Source organism: Sciurus vulgaris (genome assembly GCF_902686455.1).
Source record: "Sciurus vulgaris genome assembly, chromosome: 10".
In the NCBI taxonomy this organism is placed as follows: domain Eukaryota; kingdom Metazoa; phylum Chordata; class Mammalia; order Rodentia; family Sciuridae; genus Sciurus; species Sciurus vulgaris.
The window spans coordinates 63,706,186-63,726,661 of NC_136470.1; the positions used below are offsets into that span (position 1 = coordinate 63,706,186).

Here is a 20,476-nt window from a genome sequence, read left to right on the forward strand (position 1 = left end):
TGAAATAGTGGGAACATTTCTTAACATTGTAAAAGCCATCTACGCTAAGCCCATGGCCAATATCATTCTAAATGGTGAAAAACTGAAAGCATTCCCCCTAAAAACTGGAACAAGGCAGGGATGCCCTCTTTCACCACTTCTATTCAACATCATCCTTGAAACTCTAGCCAGAGCAATTAGACAAACCAAAGAAATTAAATGGATACGAATTGGAAAAGAAGAACTCAAACTATCCCTGTTCGCTGATGACATGATTATATATTTAGAGGAACCTGGAAATTCCACCAGAAAACTTTTAGAACTCATAAGTGAATTCAGTAAAGTAGCAGGTTACAAGATCAATGCTCATAAATCCAATGCATTTTTATACATAAGTGATGAATCTTCAGAAAGAGAAATTAGGAAAACTACCCCATTCACAATAGCATTGAAAAAATAAAACACTTGGGCATCAATCTCACAAAAGAGGTGAAAGACCTCTACAATGAGAACTATAGAACACTAAGGAAAGAAATTAAGGAAAACCTTAGAAGATGGAAAGATCTCCCATGTTCTTGGATAGGAAGAATTAATACTGTCAAAATGGCCATACTACCAAAAGTGCTATACAGATTCAGTGCAATTCCAATTAAAATCCCAATGATGTACCTTACAGAAATAGAGCAAGCAATCATGAAATTCATCTGGAAGAATAAGAAACCCAGAATAGCTAAAGCAATCCTCAGTAGAAAGAGCGAAGCAGGGGGTATCGCAATACCAGATCTTCAACTCTACTACAAAGCAATAGTAACAAAAACGGCATGGTATTGGTACCAAAATAGACAGGTAGGTCAATGGTACAGTATAGAGGACATGGACACAAACCCAAATAAAGACAATTTTCTCATACTAGACAAAGGGGCCAAAAATATGCAATGGAGAAAAAATAGCCTCTTCAACAAATGGTGCTGGGAAAACTGGAAATCCATATGCAACAGAATGAAATTAAACCCCTAATCTCTCACCCTGCACAAAACTCAACTCACAATGGATCAAGGACCTCGAAATCAGACCAGAGACCTTGCATCTTATAAGAAAAAAAGTAAGTCCAAATCTTCAACTTGTTGGCTTAGGATCAGACTTCCTTAACAGGACTCCCATAGCACAAGAAATAAAAGCAAGAATCAACAACTGGGATAGATTCAAACTAAAAAGCTTTCTCTCAGCAAAGGAAACTATCAGTAATGGGAAGAGAGAGCCTACAGAGTGGGAGAATATCTTTGCCACTCATACTTCAGATAGAGCACTAATTTCCAAAATCTAATAAGAACTCAAAAAACTCTACACCAAGAATACAAATAACCCAATGAACAAATGGGCTAAGGAAATGAACAGACACTTCACAGAAGAACACGTCCAAGCAATCAACAGATATATGAAAAAATGTTCAACATCTCTAGTAATAAGAGAAATGCAAATCAAAACTACCCTAAGATTCCATCTCACCCCAATTAGAATGGCAATTATTAAGAACACAAGCAACAATAGGTGTTGGAGAGGATGTGAGGAGAAAGGTACACTCGTACAATGCTGGTGGGGTTGCAAATTAGTGTAGCCACTCTGGAAAGCAGTATGGAGATTCCTTGGAACGCTTGGAATGGAACCACCATTTGACCCAGCTATTCCACTCCTTGGCCTATACCCAAAGGACTTAAAATCAGCATACTACAGAGATACAGCCACATCAATGTTCATTGCTGCTCAGTTCACCATAGCCAGATTGTGGAACCAACCTAGATGCCCTTCAGTTGATGAATGGATAAAGAAACTGTGGCATATATATACAATGGAATATTACTCTGCCATGAAGAATGATAAAATTATGGCATTTGCAGGCAAATGGATGAAATTGGAGAATATCATGCTAAGTAAGATAAGCCAATCTCAAAAAACTAAAGGATAAATGATCTCGCTGATAAGCAGATGATGACATATAATGGGGGGAGGGAGGGGTTAGTGTTAGGGTTAGGGTTAGGTTTAGGGTTGGGGTTAAGGAGGGTGGCAAGAATGGAGGAAGGAAGGACTGTATAGAGGGAAAAGAGGGGTGGGAGGGGTGGGTGGCAAGGAAAAATTATTATGATTTTAGAGAATTACAGAATTTTTTAAGAAAAAAATTCAGAGAAAGAAATTATGTAAAACTATTAACAAGAAGAAAACGTACATTGTAATAAAGTATGGGGAGTGGCAAATAAATTATTGCTTTGAACTCCATAGCCTTTGACAGCTAGGCTGCCCTTCTGGGTTCCTCTCAGTACAGTTGTGCTGAAAGACATGCCCACTTGCAGGTGGCTGCCTGGTGTGGAATTTATGAGTTCCATAGCTTTGAGTTTAGATACCTTGGATAACACAGACACCAGTGCACCTAAACAGCCTTGAGGTGCCAGCTGCCTGGAGGAGCAAGAATTACTGTGCAAGTAATAAGTCCCCAAACAGCCCAACTTCCCCTCAGCTCTGGAAGAACCACTTCTCACAATAAATTCCTTTGGTATGTTTCACTGTAAATAAATCATTCGTGGGCTTTTTCCCTTCGTTAGGGTCAGATTCATCAGGTCTCTTCCACCTGTAAAGCCCTTACTTTCAATATATTTTTGGGTACTTTGTGTTAATTTCTTAATACTACTTCCCCAGCCTTTTATTTCCAGCTGCCCCACACCTCCAAGGGTTACTTATTCCCCTCCTACACAGGTTGTGGATGAGAATAAAGAATATTTTACTCTGTGACTACAAAAAGAAAAAGTGGGCCCAAATCTTCACCATGTCAGCCTAGGACCTGTCTTCTTTAATGAGATCCCTAAAGCACAAGAAGTTAAATCAAGAATCAATAAATAGGATGGACTCAAAACGAAAAAACTTCCTTTCAGCAAAAGAAACAATCAATAATGTGAAAAGAGAGCTTACAGCCTGGGAGAAATTCTTTATCACATGCACCTCAGATAAAGCATTAATCTTTAGGATATATAAAGAACTCAAAAAAAAACCCATAAAATAAATAATCCAATCAACAAATGGGCTAAAGAACTGATCAGACATTTCAAGAAGATATACAATCAACCAACAAATATATGAAAAAATATTCAAGATCTCTAACAATTAGATAAATGAAAATCAAAACTACACTGAGATTCCATCACATTTCAGTCAGAATAGCAATCATCAAGAATACAAGCAACAATAAATATTGGCAAGGATGTGGGAAAAAAGGTACACTCATACATTGCTAGTGAGATTGCAAATTGGTGCAACCATTATAGAAAGCAGTTTGGAGATTCCTACGAAAACTTGGAATGGAACCACCATTTGATCCAGCTATTCCAGCTATCCCACTCCACAGTTTATACCCAAAGGACTTAAAATCAAACATACTACAGTGACACAGCCACATCAATGTTTATAGCAGCTCAATTCACAGTAGCTAAACTATGGAACCAACCTAGATGCCCTTCAACAGATGAATGGATAAATAAAATGTGATGTGGATATATATATAAATATATATATGATTAAAAAATAATATATATACATACATACACACACACACACACACACACACATGCACATGATGGAGTACTGTTCAGCTTTAAAGAAGAATGAAATTCTGGCATTTGCTGGTAAATGGATGGAGCTAGAGAATACCATGCTAAGTGAAATAAGTCAAATCCAAAAAACCAAAGACCAGATGTTTTCTCTGATACGTGGATGCCAATTCACAATAAGTGGGAGGTGGGGCTAGGGAAGAATAGAGTTACTTTATATGAGGTAGAAGAGAGTGAAGGAGGGGAAAGGGGTATGGGGGAAGGAATGATAGTAGAATGAAACACACATTATTACCTCATGTACATGTATGACTGCATGACTAAAATGATCCTGCAATATGTATAATCAGAAAAATGAGAGATTATATTCTATTTATATATGATCTATAAAAATGCATAAATGCATTCTACTGTCATGTACAACTAATTAGAACAAATAAGATTAAAATATAAAAATAAAAAGAATATTTAACTGATGTAATTTGAATAGTGATGTATAGATACATTGAAATAGAGAAAGAAAACATTTCAGAACATTTGCTCTATCCAAGAATAAAGAATTCTATAAATTTATTGAGGACATAAATGCCTAAAATTTAATCTTATACAGAAATGTGAATGAATAGGTAATTCAAAGATCTGAATGAAGCTATTCGGACATCAAAACCTAGGACCTCATCAGCCACAGGGCAATCAGAAAGTTGGATCTAGATAAAGATTTCCTCACCTTTATAGTACTTGGTATAGGCAGGAAGTTTTGCCTACTGTGTTTTTCCATTTCCCCAAACTACTGCTCTCACCTTTCCTACTTCCTTCTTTTTTTTTCCCCCTCTCTTTTTCTCCTCCCAGGTACCAATATAATACTGTAGAGATCTAAAGGCATGTCTATGCATGAGATTAGAAGTGGGTTACCATCTCATCACTAATTTGAGTAAGTATTAGTAATCAGAAATATTATCACTTATTTAAAATAGCCATAGTCTAATTTCACAGGGGATGGTAGGAAGACTCCCTCTTACATGCTGTTCTTCTGATCAAAGGACTTTTCAATCCCAGAATGACACCACTATGAAACTAAAGAAACTAAATTAGTATATCAGAGAGACAGCTACATTCTCATTTAATTACAGTACTATTCATAATGGCCAAGTAACAGAAACAAGAATCTACCAGCTGAGGAACAAATCAAGAAAAGTAGGCACATATGCACAATGGAATACTATTATGCCATAGAAAGGATGGAATTCTGTCTTTTACAACAACATGGATGAAAATGAAGATCATGATGTTATGTGAAATAAACCAGGCACAGAAAGTCAAATACTGCATGAGCTCACTCATATGTAGAATCTAAAAACTCTCACAGAAAGAGTAGAATGGTGGTTACCAAAGGCTGGGAAAAGAGGGAAAGAGGGATGTGGAAAGATTGACCAATGAGCACTAAGTTATAGTTAGAAAGGAACAAGAAGTTTTGGTGTGCTATTACCTAGCAGGGTGATTGTAGGTAATGATAATATGCTGTGTATTTTAAAAACTAGAAGGAAAGACTTTCAATGATTTTGCCATAAAGAAATGATACATGTTTGAGAAGATAAGACATGCTTAACCTGATTTAAGCATTACATTATGTATTCATGTATCAAAACATTGCATGATACCCCATAAATACGTACAATTTTGGTATTTATATATCAGTTAAAAATAAATTTTTAGACTCCAAAAGGTCAGAATGCACGAGATTAAAACTCCCCAAATTCTCCTCCTCTAAATACAACCTAACTGTTGTCATAAACTTGTCGAAAGACAAAAACAAAAAACCTTAAAGAAAGAAAATTACGAGATGATTTGGAATGAATTAATTTAGTCATACCTGGAATTGAACCACAGTTAGATGCTATATTAACAACATATTCTATTTTTATGGAAAAGCACAACTGAGTCAGGGAATATATCCCATCTCTGAAAGCATACCTTTTATAGGAAGCAGTGGTCAGGCCATGTGGCAATAAACACTACCCAGGAAGGGAGTGTGCTAAATTGCTAGCTGAGGACTGCAGTGGAAATTATCTTTTAACCATCCACCTCACAAACTAATGTCATAAATGATGACAAATTATTAAATCTTCTTATCAGTTACCCCACTTTCATAGACTCTTATTCTTTAGACCAATTAAAACTTGCTATTTTGTGCCCTATTTCCTCAGGATCATCTTCTCCAGTGACTCATCTGATACCTAATGAAGATGGCCACATCAGTGTTTCAAGAAGAGAAATCAATGACTTAGCTTGACAGGCCTTGGTAAAGGCAGGCCAGGCTGGTATAAGAAGGAGGTGAGAGTAAGAGGCCCCCTGTTCTCCTTCAAATCACATCTCATGAACTCCAGTCTTTTCCACCTGTACAAAGAAAAGCATCATTTCTCTTTACAATTATTTGGCATCAAGTTAAAGTTTAGTTCAAATGAAGATCAAATACTCTAAGGGCCAAGATTCTTAGTAGGACAGAAGTTAGTAAATTGTTTCTATAAAGGGAAGATAGTGTATTTTTCAGGTTGTATGGGCCAGATGGTCTCTGTTACGACTACTTAACTCTTTACTTACTGTATCATGACAGCTATAGATAAGATGTAAATGAATAAGTGTGGCTGTGCTGCAATAAAACTTTATTTACTAAAACAGGGTAGAGGCTAGATTTGCTCCATGGGGTATAAATTGGCCAATCCCTAACCCAAAACACTAAAATCCCCAAATCATGCATATGTAGCTGGAGCGGATACACAAGTACAAGAAAATCCAGTGGTATGTTCGAATCTGGAGTCACAAAAGGCATTGAAGCAAGTTCCATGTAATCGTAAAAGAAGCTCTCTGATATTTTCTTCTTAAGTTCTTCCTCTGCTTCTTCTGCATCTAGGCCAGGGGGTTCCTGAGATGCTAAAACATTAAAATATTTTAACTAAGAATGGTGTTTGGTGAGTCCTAAAATTATATTTCCCAAAGACAGGAGGAATGTACATAGCATGCAGTATACTGGCAATAAGTACCACCAACTGGCCTGAACACGAGATAGTACCCACTACTGAGCCCTGAAGAAAGAGTGAACATGCTTGTGGGTATCAGGGGCGAATGTTGAGCTCTGGTCATACTTTGCACAGTTTCAAAGAATGATTCCCCATCAATTCCAAGGGAAAGTTGGAGAACTCTAATCTAGGGTAGAACACTCCTCAGATCACCTCAATTCCCAGAAGATCAAGGATGACAATTCTATATGTGAGCTTCAGAAATGGAATATACAACTCCAAGCTCTTAAAACTACCTTACCTGACTGTGTGCAGTGCTTTTCCTTTTATCATCTACACACATATCCACAACCTGCAAATTTTTCTTTCTCTGGATTTGTAACTGTTCAATGTATCTGAGAAATTTATCCTTAAAACAGTAGCAATCAGGGGTTGGGGTTGTGGCTCAGTGGTAGAGCGCTTGCCTTGCATGTGTGAGGCACTGGGTTCCATTCTCAGCACCACATATAAATAAATGAATAAAATAAAGGTCCATCAACAACTAAAAATTTTTTTTTTAAAAACAGTAGCAATTATCAGTAGAAAACTAAAACTATTTACCTTTTTTGCTTTCCACATAATCATATGGAAGTGAACTTGAACTTCCTTCCAAGTCTTCCAAATCTGAGTCTTCCTCTAAATATGATTCTTCCCCTTCAGTGAATGTATCATCTGTGGTGTCTTCAAAACCATCTTTTGTTGGAGGTATTAAAAATAATATTTTGATAATTTCTAAATATTTTGAATTAAATACTTTCTTATTTTCAAAAGTAGCCAAAACTTTCAACTTGCTCAGGCTCTAAGCATAAGTTTTCATACTCAAAAATTCCTAGAATTATTTTATTTGATCAGTCTTATAACTTTAAAAAATTAAGTTCATTTCCATTTTCACTTTATTTCCAGTATATTTTCTATCACTGTATACTTACAAAAAAGTACATAATAGAGAAAAAAGAGATGAATATGTTGCTATCAAAATTTCAATTCAATTGGGTTTTACCAACATTTATAGAGGATCTGTTATGACAAAGACAATGCTATTCAAGAATGACCCTGAGTATGATTATTTAAGAATACTGATTTCAGGACAAGTGAAGAGGGAAAGAGAATTGGAATGGAAGTAGAAATGGTCCTAGGGATAAACCAACATCAGATCAAGTCCAACCATGGGCACAGTTAAAATATATAATGTCAAAGATATTTCATGGTGTGAAAGGTAGGACTAGGTACTTTCAGAATTACCTGGTAGATCTATCTAAGATGAGGTTAAAAGGTGAGGGACAAGGCCCAAAACTAATATGAATGAGATAGAAAAACTGGGTCAAGCCAATTATCTGGATACTAGGACAGAATTCTGTAGGATGTGTACATCTGGATGGAAGAAAGTAATCCTGGGTACCTGAATAGGCCAAGCACGGTATTGGACTTCCCCAAAGAGGGCCCTGGGAAAACTGCTCTCCAACATCATCTTACCTCTTTTTTGTGACTATAACAACCAAATACTATTTCCTCATCTCAAGATTAGGGTGTTAAAAGAAGTGTAACACTCTTTTTTTTTTTTTTTTTTTTTTTTTTTTTTTTGGTGGTATTGGGGATTGAGCCCAGGAGTACCTGAGCTACATCCCCAGTTTTTTATTTATTTTATTTTATTTTATTTTAAATCATGGTCTCACTTAGTCACCCAGGCTGACCACAATGTTGTGATCCTCCTGCCTCAGCCTCCCAAGTAGCTGTGATTACTAACATGCACCACCAGGCCTGGTAAAATCAATACTCTGAATCACTGGCCAACCCCAGGAAAGGAGTTCCAACTGTCAGTAAGTGACTTAAAGCTGCCATCTAGGTAATGAGGTAACTACTGATACAGGAAGAAGGAGTAAATACAGATGGAGAATAGATATTAATAATAATAACAGACATTTCAAGCAGATCTAAGCAATTTGGTAATACCCAGAAATATCTTATAATTTTTGATAATCCCCAAATAGACTGGTGAATGACTTTTAGATTTTAAGCATTTGCCTTTCTGTTCTTGGAAATAATCTAAAAATCAACATTGACAATGAAAAAACACAAACTCCTTTTTTTTTTTTTTTGGTAAAACTAGAAGCACTTAAAACTCTAAGTCAAAAATGGATATTAGGACTAGAAAAAAGAAAACTGGTAAAATTAATACATACTGAAAAAGGACATGCACAGAAAGGAAGGAGAGAGAGGTGATCAAGGAGAAAGGGTTTCACAAACTGTAGATATCAAAAAAGACCAGCTGGATTTTTGTTTTATATGGTCCTGAATTTTATGTACAAGTTTCTTCAGTATTTTTCTTCTCTCTAGTCAATGGCTACCTTGTGGCTACCACAGAGACATACTGCATCCTACAAAGTTTACCTCTATGATTTCTTGTTTATTTCCACCATCTCAGTGAGATTGGGGATACAATGAGGAAGACTATAAATGATATGATTGTGCCCATAGAAAATTCATATAAGCTACCCATAATTTGTTGTAATTTAAAAAAGAGTTTAGCATGATTACTTCATCTGACAACAACAAAACATATGAATATTTATAGTAGGAACTTCCCCTTTGGTTATTATGAGTAATAGGTACTTGATTATCTGCTATTCCACTATGATTGTGGAATTTCATTTCTCTTCAATTTTATTTTTGCTCCATGTATTGTCATGCTGTTACTAGGTATATAAATATTTATGACGGTTATGACTTCCTAATAAATTGATCCTTTAATATAGCCACTCCAATCTTACACTTACTGTCTGTGTGGCAAATCTCTTCACACCGCATTAGAGGATGTTGAGGATGTCAGAAAATTATTTCACATTATCATTTGGGATTCTAATACTCATGATGGATGTGCTAATTTATGAGCTAAGCATAAGGCTAGGCTACACTTGATAAGGCCTTTCCTTAAGAGGGTGCAACATAAGAAAGCAAGGTCCTGAGGCAGTGTTAGCCACAGGATCATTATCATTAAATCTATCCATGGAAAACTGAAAGTAATATCCAGTAAATCTCTGCCAAAAGTAGACAAGCTTGTATCATAAAACTAAGGAGAAAAGTAGAAATGAAAGATAATAATTATTGGTTAACTGGGCAAGAAAATTGAGGTTCAGAAAGCTACAGTAATTCCCCAAGACCAAGCCTCTTTAAGTGGTAGGCCCAGGGCTGTTTCCACTACACTATATCAGAAAAGTCATTAAAAATTTAATTGGACCTCACAGAGGAATTCCAGGACAGGTACAGGACGTACAAGACAGGTCATTTGTAAAGAGATGACAGAAGCTAGAGATAAAGGACTAAAACACAGGTTCTGCCCTTAAAGAACTTAAAGTTTATAAGAGAATTAAGCAAATAAATAATTTCTGTTCTACAAATATTGATATATACTCTTTAAAATTTTTTAAATTTTTAATTTAAAATTTATTATTTACTTACTAATATTAAATTATTTTGCCTAAATTTAATAATGAAAGCATGTATATTATCTTTACTTACATCTTGATTCTGATTTAATAGACTGTTTTCCACTGCTTTTTGATCTATCTGATTTCCCCCCTTCAGTATCCTGATCATCTGGTTCCTTCATGTTTCCTGTAAGTACAAAATTGAGATAGATAAAAAGGCAATGCTATAAAATAGAAATTAATAGATTTTTTCCCTAATAAATTTTACAAGCACCAAGAGCTCACATGTGTTGAAAAATCCCGTGTTTGCATGGTATCCAATGTGACACACCGGGGGTGAGGTCACCATCAGACACCTCAGCAAAACAGCAAATTATAATCACAGACTCCTTTTCTGCAGCTAACCTGGTTTTGTGGATTTCCAAAGTGAAATGTGACATCCAAATTCATCTTTTCTCCCAAATGATTCACCATTAAAATTATCCCTCTGCCATTCTTCGTTTGATTCATCTCCTCCCTCTTTCTCTACCCACTATCAAATTCCTCTGGTGTCACTAATCAAATTCCATCTAAACGTATTTGTAAAGCACACCTAGTATGTACCAAGTCTTTCATGAGGCACTACACTACTGTACTGTGCAAGAGAAATATGGTACCTAACTTTAGAGAACCTGTTTAAAAATATAGATATTAAACAAGCAATTAGGAGGGTTTTCAAGATGGTGGACTAGAAGGTGACTGCATTTCATGTCACTCCAGGACTCAGGATTCAAGAGAGAAGGTATTGAGAGACTTGAGATCAGCTCAGAACTGCCGGGTGAGTCTCTCCCACTGGGCGAGGCTCCCCGGAACACAAGGAACTTTGTGGAGTAGAGTTGACCAGTGAGACTCCCCCACTGGAGCTGTGAACCCGGACAACCAGGAGCATTGTAGAGGATGGCTGCACAGCGAGAGGCTTCAGCACAGAGTGAGAGTCCTAGGACCAGCGGCAGGACGGGACTGCAGGCAGCTTCTCAGAGGAGGGGCCACTGGTGAGATGCTTCGGTGCAGGGTGTGGCTCCCTGGCCCAGGCAGTAGTGCCAGACGCCAGGGAATGTCCCAGAGGAGGGCTTCCCAGCCCATGCAGTGGTTCTGGACTAAAGGAAACTTCTCAGAGGAGAGCTGCCTAGTGAGACTTCCCCACCAGGTGAGTCTTCCCCACTGGGCAAGCCAATCCCACCAGGGCGGCAGAACCAGAGACACAGGCCCAGACCAGCCATGCCCCAGCCCATATTCTAGTCCCCATTTTGACTGACCATTGGTCAACAAGTGGAGGCACCTCTGCCCACTAGCAGGGAATATACCCCACCTGAAAGCCACCACCCCTAGAGGGGCAGCTTTCTTGTGGAGCACTATATTATCAAGTTCCTCCAAGACTTCAGCCTACTGAAGGCTAGGAGGTGAGTTATTGGAAATCTACAGGGACACTATAACTCAATAGGGGGAAATCTGCAATATCTCAGAGTTTCACTACTAGAGGGATACATACCTGACCAATATGAGAAAACAAGAGAAGAATATGTCCCAAACTAACCCAGATGCTACATCAATAAAATCCAATGACATCATGGCAGAAGAAATGTCAGAAAGGGAATTCAGAATGTAAATAACTAAATGATCAGAGAAGCAAATGATGAGATGAAAGAGCAAATGCAGGCTTTGAATGATCGCACCAATCAACAGTTAAAACAGCAAATATGGGAAGCAAAAGATCATTTCAATAGAGATACTGAAAAAACAAACAAACAGAAATCCTTGAAATGAAGGAAACAATAAACCAAATTAAAAACTCCATAGAAAGAATAACCAATAGGACAGAACACCTGGAAGACAGAACCTCAGACATTGAAGACAAAATATTTAACCTTGAAAACAAAGTTGAACAAACAGAGAAGATGGTAAGAAATCATGAACAGAATCTACAAGAATTATGGGATATCATGAAAGGGCCAAATTTAAGAATTATTAGGATTGAGGAAGGCTTAGAGAAACAAACCAAAGGAATTAACAATCTATTCAATGAAATAATATCAGAAAATGTCCCAAATCTGAAGAATGAAATGTAAAATGAAGTACAATAGGCTTATAGGACTCCAACTATACAAAATTACAACAGACCCACACCAAGGCACATTATAATGAAAATACCTAACATACAAAATAAAGACAGGGGAGGGGTGGGGGGAAGGGAAACAATAACAGAATGAATCAAACAACATTACTGTATGTAAATTTATGAGTACACAAATGGTGTGCCTTTACGCCATGTACAAACAGATAAACAACATGTATCCCATTTGTTTACAATAAAAAAATTAAAAAATTAAAAAACAAAACAAAACAAAACAAAACAAAAAAAAAACAAAATAAAGACAGAATTTTAAAGGCTGTGAGAGAAAAGAATCAAATTACATTTGAAAACCAATACAGATATCAGTAGATTTTTCAACCCAAACTCTAAAAAGTTAGAAGGGCCTGGAACAACATTTTTCAAGCCCTGAAAGAAAACAGATACCACCCAAGAATCTTATACCCAGCAAAACTTACCTTCAGATTTGACAATGAAATAAAATCCTTCCATGATAAACAAAAGCTAAAAGAATTTACAAAAAGAAAGCCAGCATTACAGAACATTCTCAGCAAAATATTCCATGAGGAAGAGATGAAAAACAATGATGTAAATTAGCAAAGGGAGGAACTAGCCTAAAGGAATAACCAAATAAAGGAGAAACCAAGTCATGTCAAAAGCAAAAATGAGCCAAATGACCAGGAATACAGATTATATCTCAATAATAACCCTGAATATTAACGGCCTGAACTCATAAATCAAAAGACAGACTGGCAGATTGGATTAAAAAGAAATATCCAACAATGTGCTGCCTGCAAGAGACTCATCTCATAGAAAGACATACCCATAGACTAAAGGTGAAAGGATGGGAAAAAACATACCATGCACATGGACTCAGCAAAAAAGCAAGAGCATCCATCCTCATATCAGATAATGTGGACTTCAAGCCAAAGTTAGTCAGAAGGGATAAAGAAGGACATTTCATACTGCTTAAGGGAAGCATAAATCAGCATATATAACAATCATGAATATTTATGCCCCAAACAGTGGCTCATCCATGTATGTCAAACAAATCCTTCTCAATTCCAGGAATCAACTAGACCACAACACAATAATACTAGGTGACTTTAACACACCAATTTCCCCACTGGATAGATCTTCCAACAAAAATTGAATAAAGAAGCCATAGATCTTAATAACACAATTAATAATTTTGACTTAAAGGACATTTATAGAATATACCATCCAACAAAGAGCGAATACACTTTCTTCTCAGCAGCACATGGATCCTTCTCTAAAATAGACCATGTATTATGCCACAAAGCTACTGTTAGCAAATACAAGAAGATAGGGATACTACCTTGTATTCTATCAGATCATAATGGATTGAAATTAGAAATAAATAACAGAATAAAAAACAGAAACTACTCCAATACGTGGAGATTAAATAATACACTATTGAATGATCAATGGATAACAGAAGACATCGGGAAGGAAATAAAAAAAAAATTCTTAGCGGTAAATGAGAACAAAGATACATCATATCAAAATCTCAGGGACACTATGAAAGCAGTTCTTAGAGGAAAATTTATTTCATGGAGCGAATTCAACAAAAGAAGAAAAAAAAATCAACAAATAAATGACCTAACATTACAGATAAAAGCCCTAGAAAAAGAAGAACAGAGCAACACTAAAAGTAGTAGAAGACAGGAAATAGTTAAAATCAGAGTTGAAATCAAGGAACTTGAAACAAAAGACAATCGAAAAAACTGACAAAATAAAAAGTTGATTCTTTGAAAAAATGAACAAAATTGATAAACCCTTAGCCACATAAACAAAAAGGAGGAGAGAGAAAATTCAAATTACTAAAATTCAGAATGAACAAGGAAATATCACAACAGACACAATTGAAATCAAAACATAATTAGAAGCTACTTTGAAAATCTATACTCCAACAAAATAGAAAATCTCAAAGACATCAACAGGTTTCTAGAGACATATGAATTACCTAAACTGAACGAGGAGGACATACACAATTTAAATGCATCAATTTCAAGTAATGAACTAGAAGAAGTCATCAAAAGCCTATCAACAAAGAAAAATTCGGGACCTGATGGGTTTTCAGCACAGTTCTACAAAACCTTTAAAAAAGAGCTCATCCCAATACTCCTCAAAGTATTCCATGAAATAGAAGAGGAGGGAACCCTCCCAAACTCATTCTATGAAGCCAATATCACCCTGATACCTAAACCAGACAGAGACACAACGAGAAAAGAAAATTTCAGACCAATATCCTTAATGAGCATCGACGCAAAAATTCTCAACAAAATTTTAGCAAATCGCATACAAAAATAGATTAAAAAGCTAGTGCACCATGATCAAGTGAGTTTTATCCCAGGGATGCAAGGTTGGTTCAACAACTGGAAATCAATAAATGTCATTCACCATATCAATAGATTTAAAGTCAAGAATCACATGACTATTGTGATAGATGCAGAAAAAACATTTGATAAAATACAGCATCCCTTCATGCCCAAAACACTAGAAAAAATAGGGATAGTGGGAACATCCCTTAACATTGTAAAGACCATCTATGCTAAGCACATGGCTAATATCATTCTAAATGGTGAAAAACTGAAAGCATTCCCCCTAAAAACTGGAACAAGGCAGGAATGCCCTCTTTCACCACTTCTATTCAACATTGTCCTTGAAACTCTAGCCAGAGCAATTAGACAGACCAAAGAAATTAAAGGGATACGAATTGGAAAAGAAGAACTCAGATTATCCCTATTTGCTGATGACATCATTCTATATTTAGAGGAACTGGGAAATTCCACCAGAAGACTTTTAGAACTCATAAGTGAATTCAGTAAAGTAGCAGGATATAAGATCAATGCTCATAAATCTAATGCACTTTTATACATAAGTGATGAATCTTCAGAAAGAGAAGTTAGGAAAACTACCCCATTCACAATAGCTTCAAAAAAAATAAATACTTGGGAATCAATCTAACGAAAGAGGTGAAAGACCTCTACAATGAGAACTACAGTACACTAAAGAAAGAAATTAAAGAAAATCTTAGAAGATGGAAAGATCTCCCATGTTCATGGATAGGCAGAACTAATATTGTCAAAATGGCCATAAAGATTCAATGCAATTCCCAATTAAAATCCCAATGATGTTCCTCACAGAAATAGAGCAAGCAATCATGAAATTCATCTGGAAGAATAAGAAACCCAGAATAGCTAAAGCAAACCTTAGCAGTAAAACTGAAGAAGGGGGTATCACAGAACTTCAACTATACTACAAAGCAATAGTAACAAAAACAGCATGGTATTGACACCAAAATAGACGGGTAGATCAATGGTACAGAATAGAGGACGCAGACACAAATCCAAATAAGTACAGTTTTCTCATACTAGACAAAGGTGCCAAAAACATTCGATGGAGAAAAGATAGCCTCTTCAACAAATGGTGCTGGGAAAACTGGAAATCCATATACAACAGAATGAAACTAAACCCCTATCTCTCACCCTGCACAAAACTCAACTCAAAATGGATCAAGGACCACAGAATTAGACCAGAGTCCCTTCATCTTACAGAAGAAAAAGTAGGTACAAATCTTCAACATGTTGGCTTAGGATCAGAGACTTCCTTAACAGGACACCCATAGCACAAGAAATAAAAGCAAGAATCAATAACTGGGATAGATTCAAACTAAAAATCTTTCTCTCAGCAAAGGAAACTATCAGCAATGTGAAGAAAGAACATACAGAGTGGCAGAAAATCTTTTTCTCACACACTTCAGACAGAGCACTCATCTCCAATGTTTATAAAGAACTTAAAAAACTTTACACCAAAAATTCAAAGAACCAAATCAATAAATGGGCTAAGGAAATGGGCAGACACTTCACAGAAGAAGATATACAGGTGATCAACAAATACATGAAAAAGTGCTCAGCATCCCTGGTAATTAGAGAAATGCAAATTAAAACCACCCTAAGGGGCTGGGGAGATAGCTCAGTTGGTAGAGGGCTTGCCTTACAAGCACCAAGGCCCTGGGTTCGATCCCCAGCACCGCAAAAAAAAAAAAAAAAAAAAAAAAAAAAAACCAAAGAATTCATCTAACTCCAATTAGAATGGCTATTATCAACTATTATCAAGAACACAAGCAATAATAAGTGTCGGCATGGATGTGCAGAAAAGGGCACACTCATACATTGCTGGTGGAGTTGCAAATTGGTATAGCCACTCTGGAAAGCAGTATGGAACTTCCTCAGAAAGCTTGGAATGGAACCACCATTTGACCCAGCTATCCCACTCCTTGGCCTATACCCAAAGGACTTAACATCAGCATACTACAGAGATACAGCCACATCAATGTTCATAGCTGTTCAATTCACAATAGCCAGATTGTGGAACCAACCTAGATGCCCTTCAATTGATGAATGGGTAAAGAAACTGTGGTATATATATACCATGGAATTACTCAGCTATAAAGAATAGTAAAATTATGGCATTTGCAGGCAAATGGATGAAATTGGAGAATATCATGCTAAGTGAGATAAGCCAATATCAAAAAAACAAAAGATGAATGATATCGCTAATAAGTGAATGATGACACATAATGGGGGGTGGGAGGGAGGCAAGAATGGAGGAAGGAGGGACTTTATAGAGGGAAAAGAGGGGGGGGAGCAGTGGGGGGGAAGGAAAAAATAACAGAATGAATCAAACACCATTACCCTATGTAAATGTATGATTACACAAATGGTGTGCCTCTACTTCATGTACAAACAGAGAAACAACGTGTATCCCATTTGTTTACAATAAAAATAAATTAAAAAAAAACAAGCAGCAAGCAATTAGAATACAATGAGTGCTACAAAAATGAAAGGATGGGATGCCGTGACAATGAATGGCAAGAAGCTTAAACCAAGTTTGGGGTTTAAAGACGAGGTGTTTGAGACACAGGCCATGAGGAGGAATGGGCCAGACATAGAAAGGGAAAAAGTGTGTTAGACACAGGGAACATCAGAGAAAGGCAAAATTCATCTTCCACTTAGAGTGGTCATGAATGTGAAGAGGAGACAGGTGGCAGATTTAGAAATAGTCTCTAAATTTTCCTAAGAAGTTTAGATCTTATTTCTATGGCATTTAAAAGCCACTGAATAGTTTTAAAGAGGGAGTGACATAACAACTTTCTCTGTCCTCTGTCTATATTGCAGCTCTGTGTACTATGCTTGAAAAGACCTATGGTACCTCCAAGTCTTCACTTCTCTACACACCCATGTTCCCTACACATTGTTCCATGGCATGACTGGAAAACACAAAAGAATAAGAGTTCTTTTGGGACAAGATTTGTGTTTATATTCATGTATGAATCCCTGTATGGCCACGCAGCCAGCTAATTAAATCAACTTAAGTCAATTCCTCAACTGTGATGAGAATGAAGATAAACTACTCACAAGGTTGATATGAGGATTAATTGAACTAGTACATCATTATACTTTCCTGGTGCCTGAAGATAGACTAGTGTGCCATAGGCAGGTGTGATGTGCACTGCGTGATTGCTGATCATGCAGTGAGTAGAGTATGACTGATGCCTGTCAACTGGCCGTTAAGAGTTCTTTCCATGTTTTCTTGCATTATAATGACGCCCTCTCTCGATATGGGGGACAACAGTACCTTGACCAAATGTTTTTGCTATAACTATTATCAAAAAGGATATACCTTAACATGATACTGTCCAAGATAATGCTTTACTTTAAAAAAAAATGTGTGTGGTTTTACTTTTATTTTTCTTAATCCTTTCTTCCTTTCATCTCTCCCTATCTTCCTTCCTCCCTCCCTTGCTCCTTTTTTCCTTCTTTCCTTCCCTTCTTCAACTCATTGTAGAATATATGCCCCTTGGGGTTTGAGAGTTGGGGTAGGAATTGAATGATAGAAAAATTTTAAGTGGCAAGATCCTTAAAAATCCATATTCTATAATTCAGTGTATTTTTAGACACATAGAGGTTTTATGTTTACAGCAAGCAACTGACTAAAAAAAGAACTGTGCAAGGCAATGCCAAACTTTGCAGAGCTGTTCAGATAGGCTATAAAAATATCTAAATGCTATTTTCTCCCTTGCTTTCAAGATTCTACTTAATTCAAGTGAATTCAATTCTTAAAATTATTGATCATGTTTATAAACTGTATTATGCTTGGCAGAGCAGAGGACACACAATGAGCAATATATATTCCCTGGACTTAATTTGTAGTTCAAGAGGAAGATATTGACAATTTTCTTTCAATATATTCTGAGAACAAACTTCTCTTCTAAGGCACTGATCCAGATTCATCTGAGTTTGACGAGAACTTCATGGTCTGATAGTCATGATGGAAGTGGTGGTTATAGATGATTTCTTAAATAATTATTTTACTTTTTATTTATTCCTATGAGTTGTACATATTAATAGAATCAAGTGTGATGTTTAAACACATACAGAAAGCACTAATCAACTCCAACTTTCCCTTTACATACGCCAAACACCTTTCCAAAACTCTTTAACCACTATTTTATATTCAGACATTTGGACACTTTTTCCTTTTTATTTATTTATTTATTTATTTTAGCTTCTAAATACAAGAGAAAATAAGCAGTACTTGTCTTTCTGTGTCTGGTTTATTTCTTTTAATATAATGTTCCCCAATTCCATTCATTTTGCTGCAAATTTCATTCTTCTTTATGGCTAAATAATAAGAAAACAATGCTATATTTTCTTTATTCTTCTGTTGATAAGCACCTAGGCAGATTCTCTATCTTAGCTATTCTGAATAGTGTGAATAGTGACACAATAAACATGGGTGTGCAGGTATCTCTTGAGTATGCTGATTTCATTCCCCCTGGATAAATATACAGGAAATAGCTAGATCATGTGGTAGTTCTAGTTTTAGTTTTGTGAGTAACTCCATACTGCTCTCCATAATGCCTATTCTAATTTACATTCCCACCAACAGTGCTTAAGAGTTCTTTTTCTCTAAATCCTTGCCAGCATTTCTTATCTACTGTGGGGGATAGTAATCATTCTAACTGGCATGAGATGGTAATAGATAATGATTTCTTTGATAAAAATCAACATTTGAAATATTGGAAAGAAACTAAACTACATGATGCAGGCCCCAATAAGTAAAGGCAAGTGGCTGCTGGGTTTGCCAACAAAACTGAACTGATATTCTATTGCTGCTAATCAACTGAGAACTAAATGAAAGCTTTTAGTCTGTGAGTTCCCATTGTTTTCATTTTCTATTGCTGTCATAAAAATTAACAAGTTCAGCAACTTAAGTAACATCCATGTATTATCTTATAGTTTTGTGGCCCAATGTCACTCAGCTACCCTCTGCCTAGTCTCACAAGATTAGAATCAAGGTGTTGACAGTGCCTTCATTTCTGAGACTCTGAGGAGGAATCAACTTCTGGCCTCATTTAGGTTGCCAGCAGAATTTCATTCCATGTGGTTGTAGGACCTAGACCCCTGTCTTTTTCTTGGCTTGTCATCTACAAGTCATTCTAAGCTTTCAGAGACCACCTGTGTTCCCTGGCTCCTGGTCTCCTTTAAAGCCAGAAATGGGGCAAACCAAATATACGTCAGTGATTTGTGTCTCATAGTTTTCTTTCCTGCTTCCCACCAATCAATGTCATCTTAAGCTCATCTTCTACCTTTTAGCTTTTTTTCCCCTAAATACATTTATTTTTAACATACTGTAACAATCTACTCTGGATATAGATTCTAATAAAAATAGGCCCTAAGATCTAATGAATTTATTCATAAGGTGTCTATAAAGTGGGTAATAAGCAATTACAGTAAAGATGCTGAATCACAACACAAGGTAACTTGGTATCAAGACAAACCACCACACTTTATTCTGTGCTATCATAAACGAAATGTTCCTCAAATGGCTAACACTACCATGCAGTACTTTTTAATATCACAAACCAGTCAATTAGTGTGAAAGAATATACGAGAACCCAAGGAATTTGCCCAATGTTCTTAATTTGCCATACTGGACAATAAATATTGTGATCTGTTCTTAGTTTTTCTGGGCTCTACAGGGTGAAAATATAATCTGTAAAAAGGAGTTGAGCAAATCAGGTACCAAAGACTCCTGGACTCCTGGAGATTCGTAATTGATGATTGATTAGATGGAATAAAATGTTTGTTTTTAGATGAAAGAGATTGGGAAATTGTATAGTAACCTGGTGAGGCTTTGGTGCCAAAGAGACGTGGGTTCACATTCCAGGTTGGCCAAGTTCTTTACTCTCTTAGTCCTTTTATGTGT

At 36.4% G+C, this 20,476-nt stretch overlaps 1 protein-coding gene across 3 annotated transcripts in view; it reads right to left on the reverse strand.

The window, feature by feature from the left end:
* The window catches only part of CFAP44 (cilia and flagella associated protein 44), a 158,639-nt gene that overhangs the window by 134,786 nt on the left and 3,377 nt on the right, over nt 1-20,476 (reverse strand). For all 3 annotated transcript variants that reach the window (XM_079155381.1, XM_079155380.1, XM_079155383.1), the window contains exons 2-4: nt 10,142-10,237; nt 7,187-7,318; nt 6,347-6,500 (exon numbers count right to left, since the gene is read on the reverse strand). In XM_079155381.1, coding sequence (XP_079011507.1) covers nt 6,347-6,500; nt 7,187-7,318; nt 10,142-10,232 — 377 coding nt within the window. In that variant the 5' untranslated portion in view covers nt 10,233-10,237. The remainder of the gene's footprint in view (nt 1-6,346; nt 6,501-7,186; nt 7,319-10,141; nt 10,238-20,476) is intronic.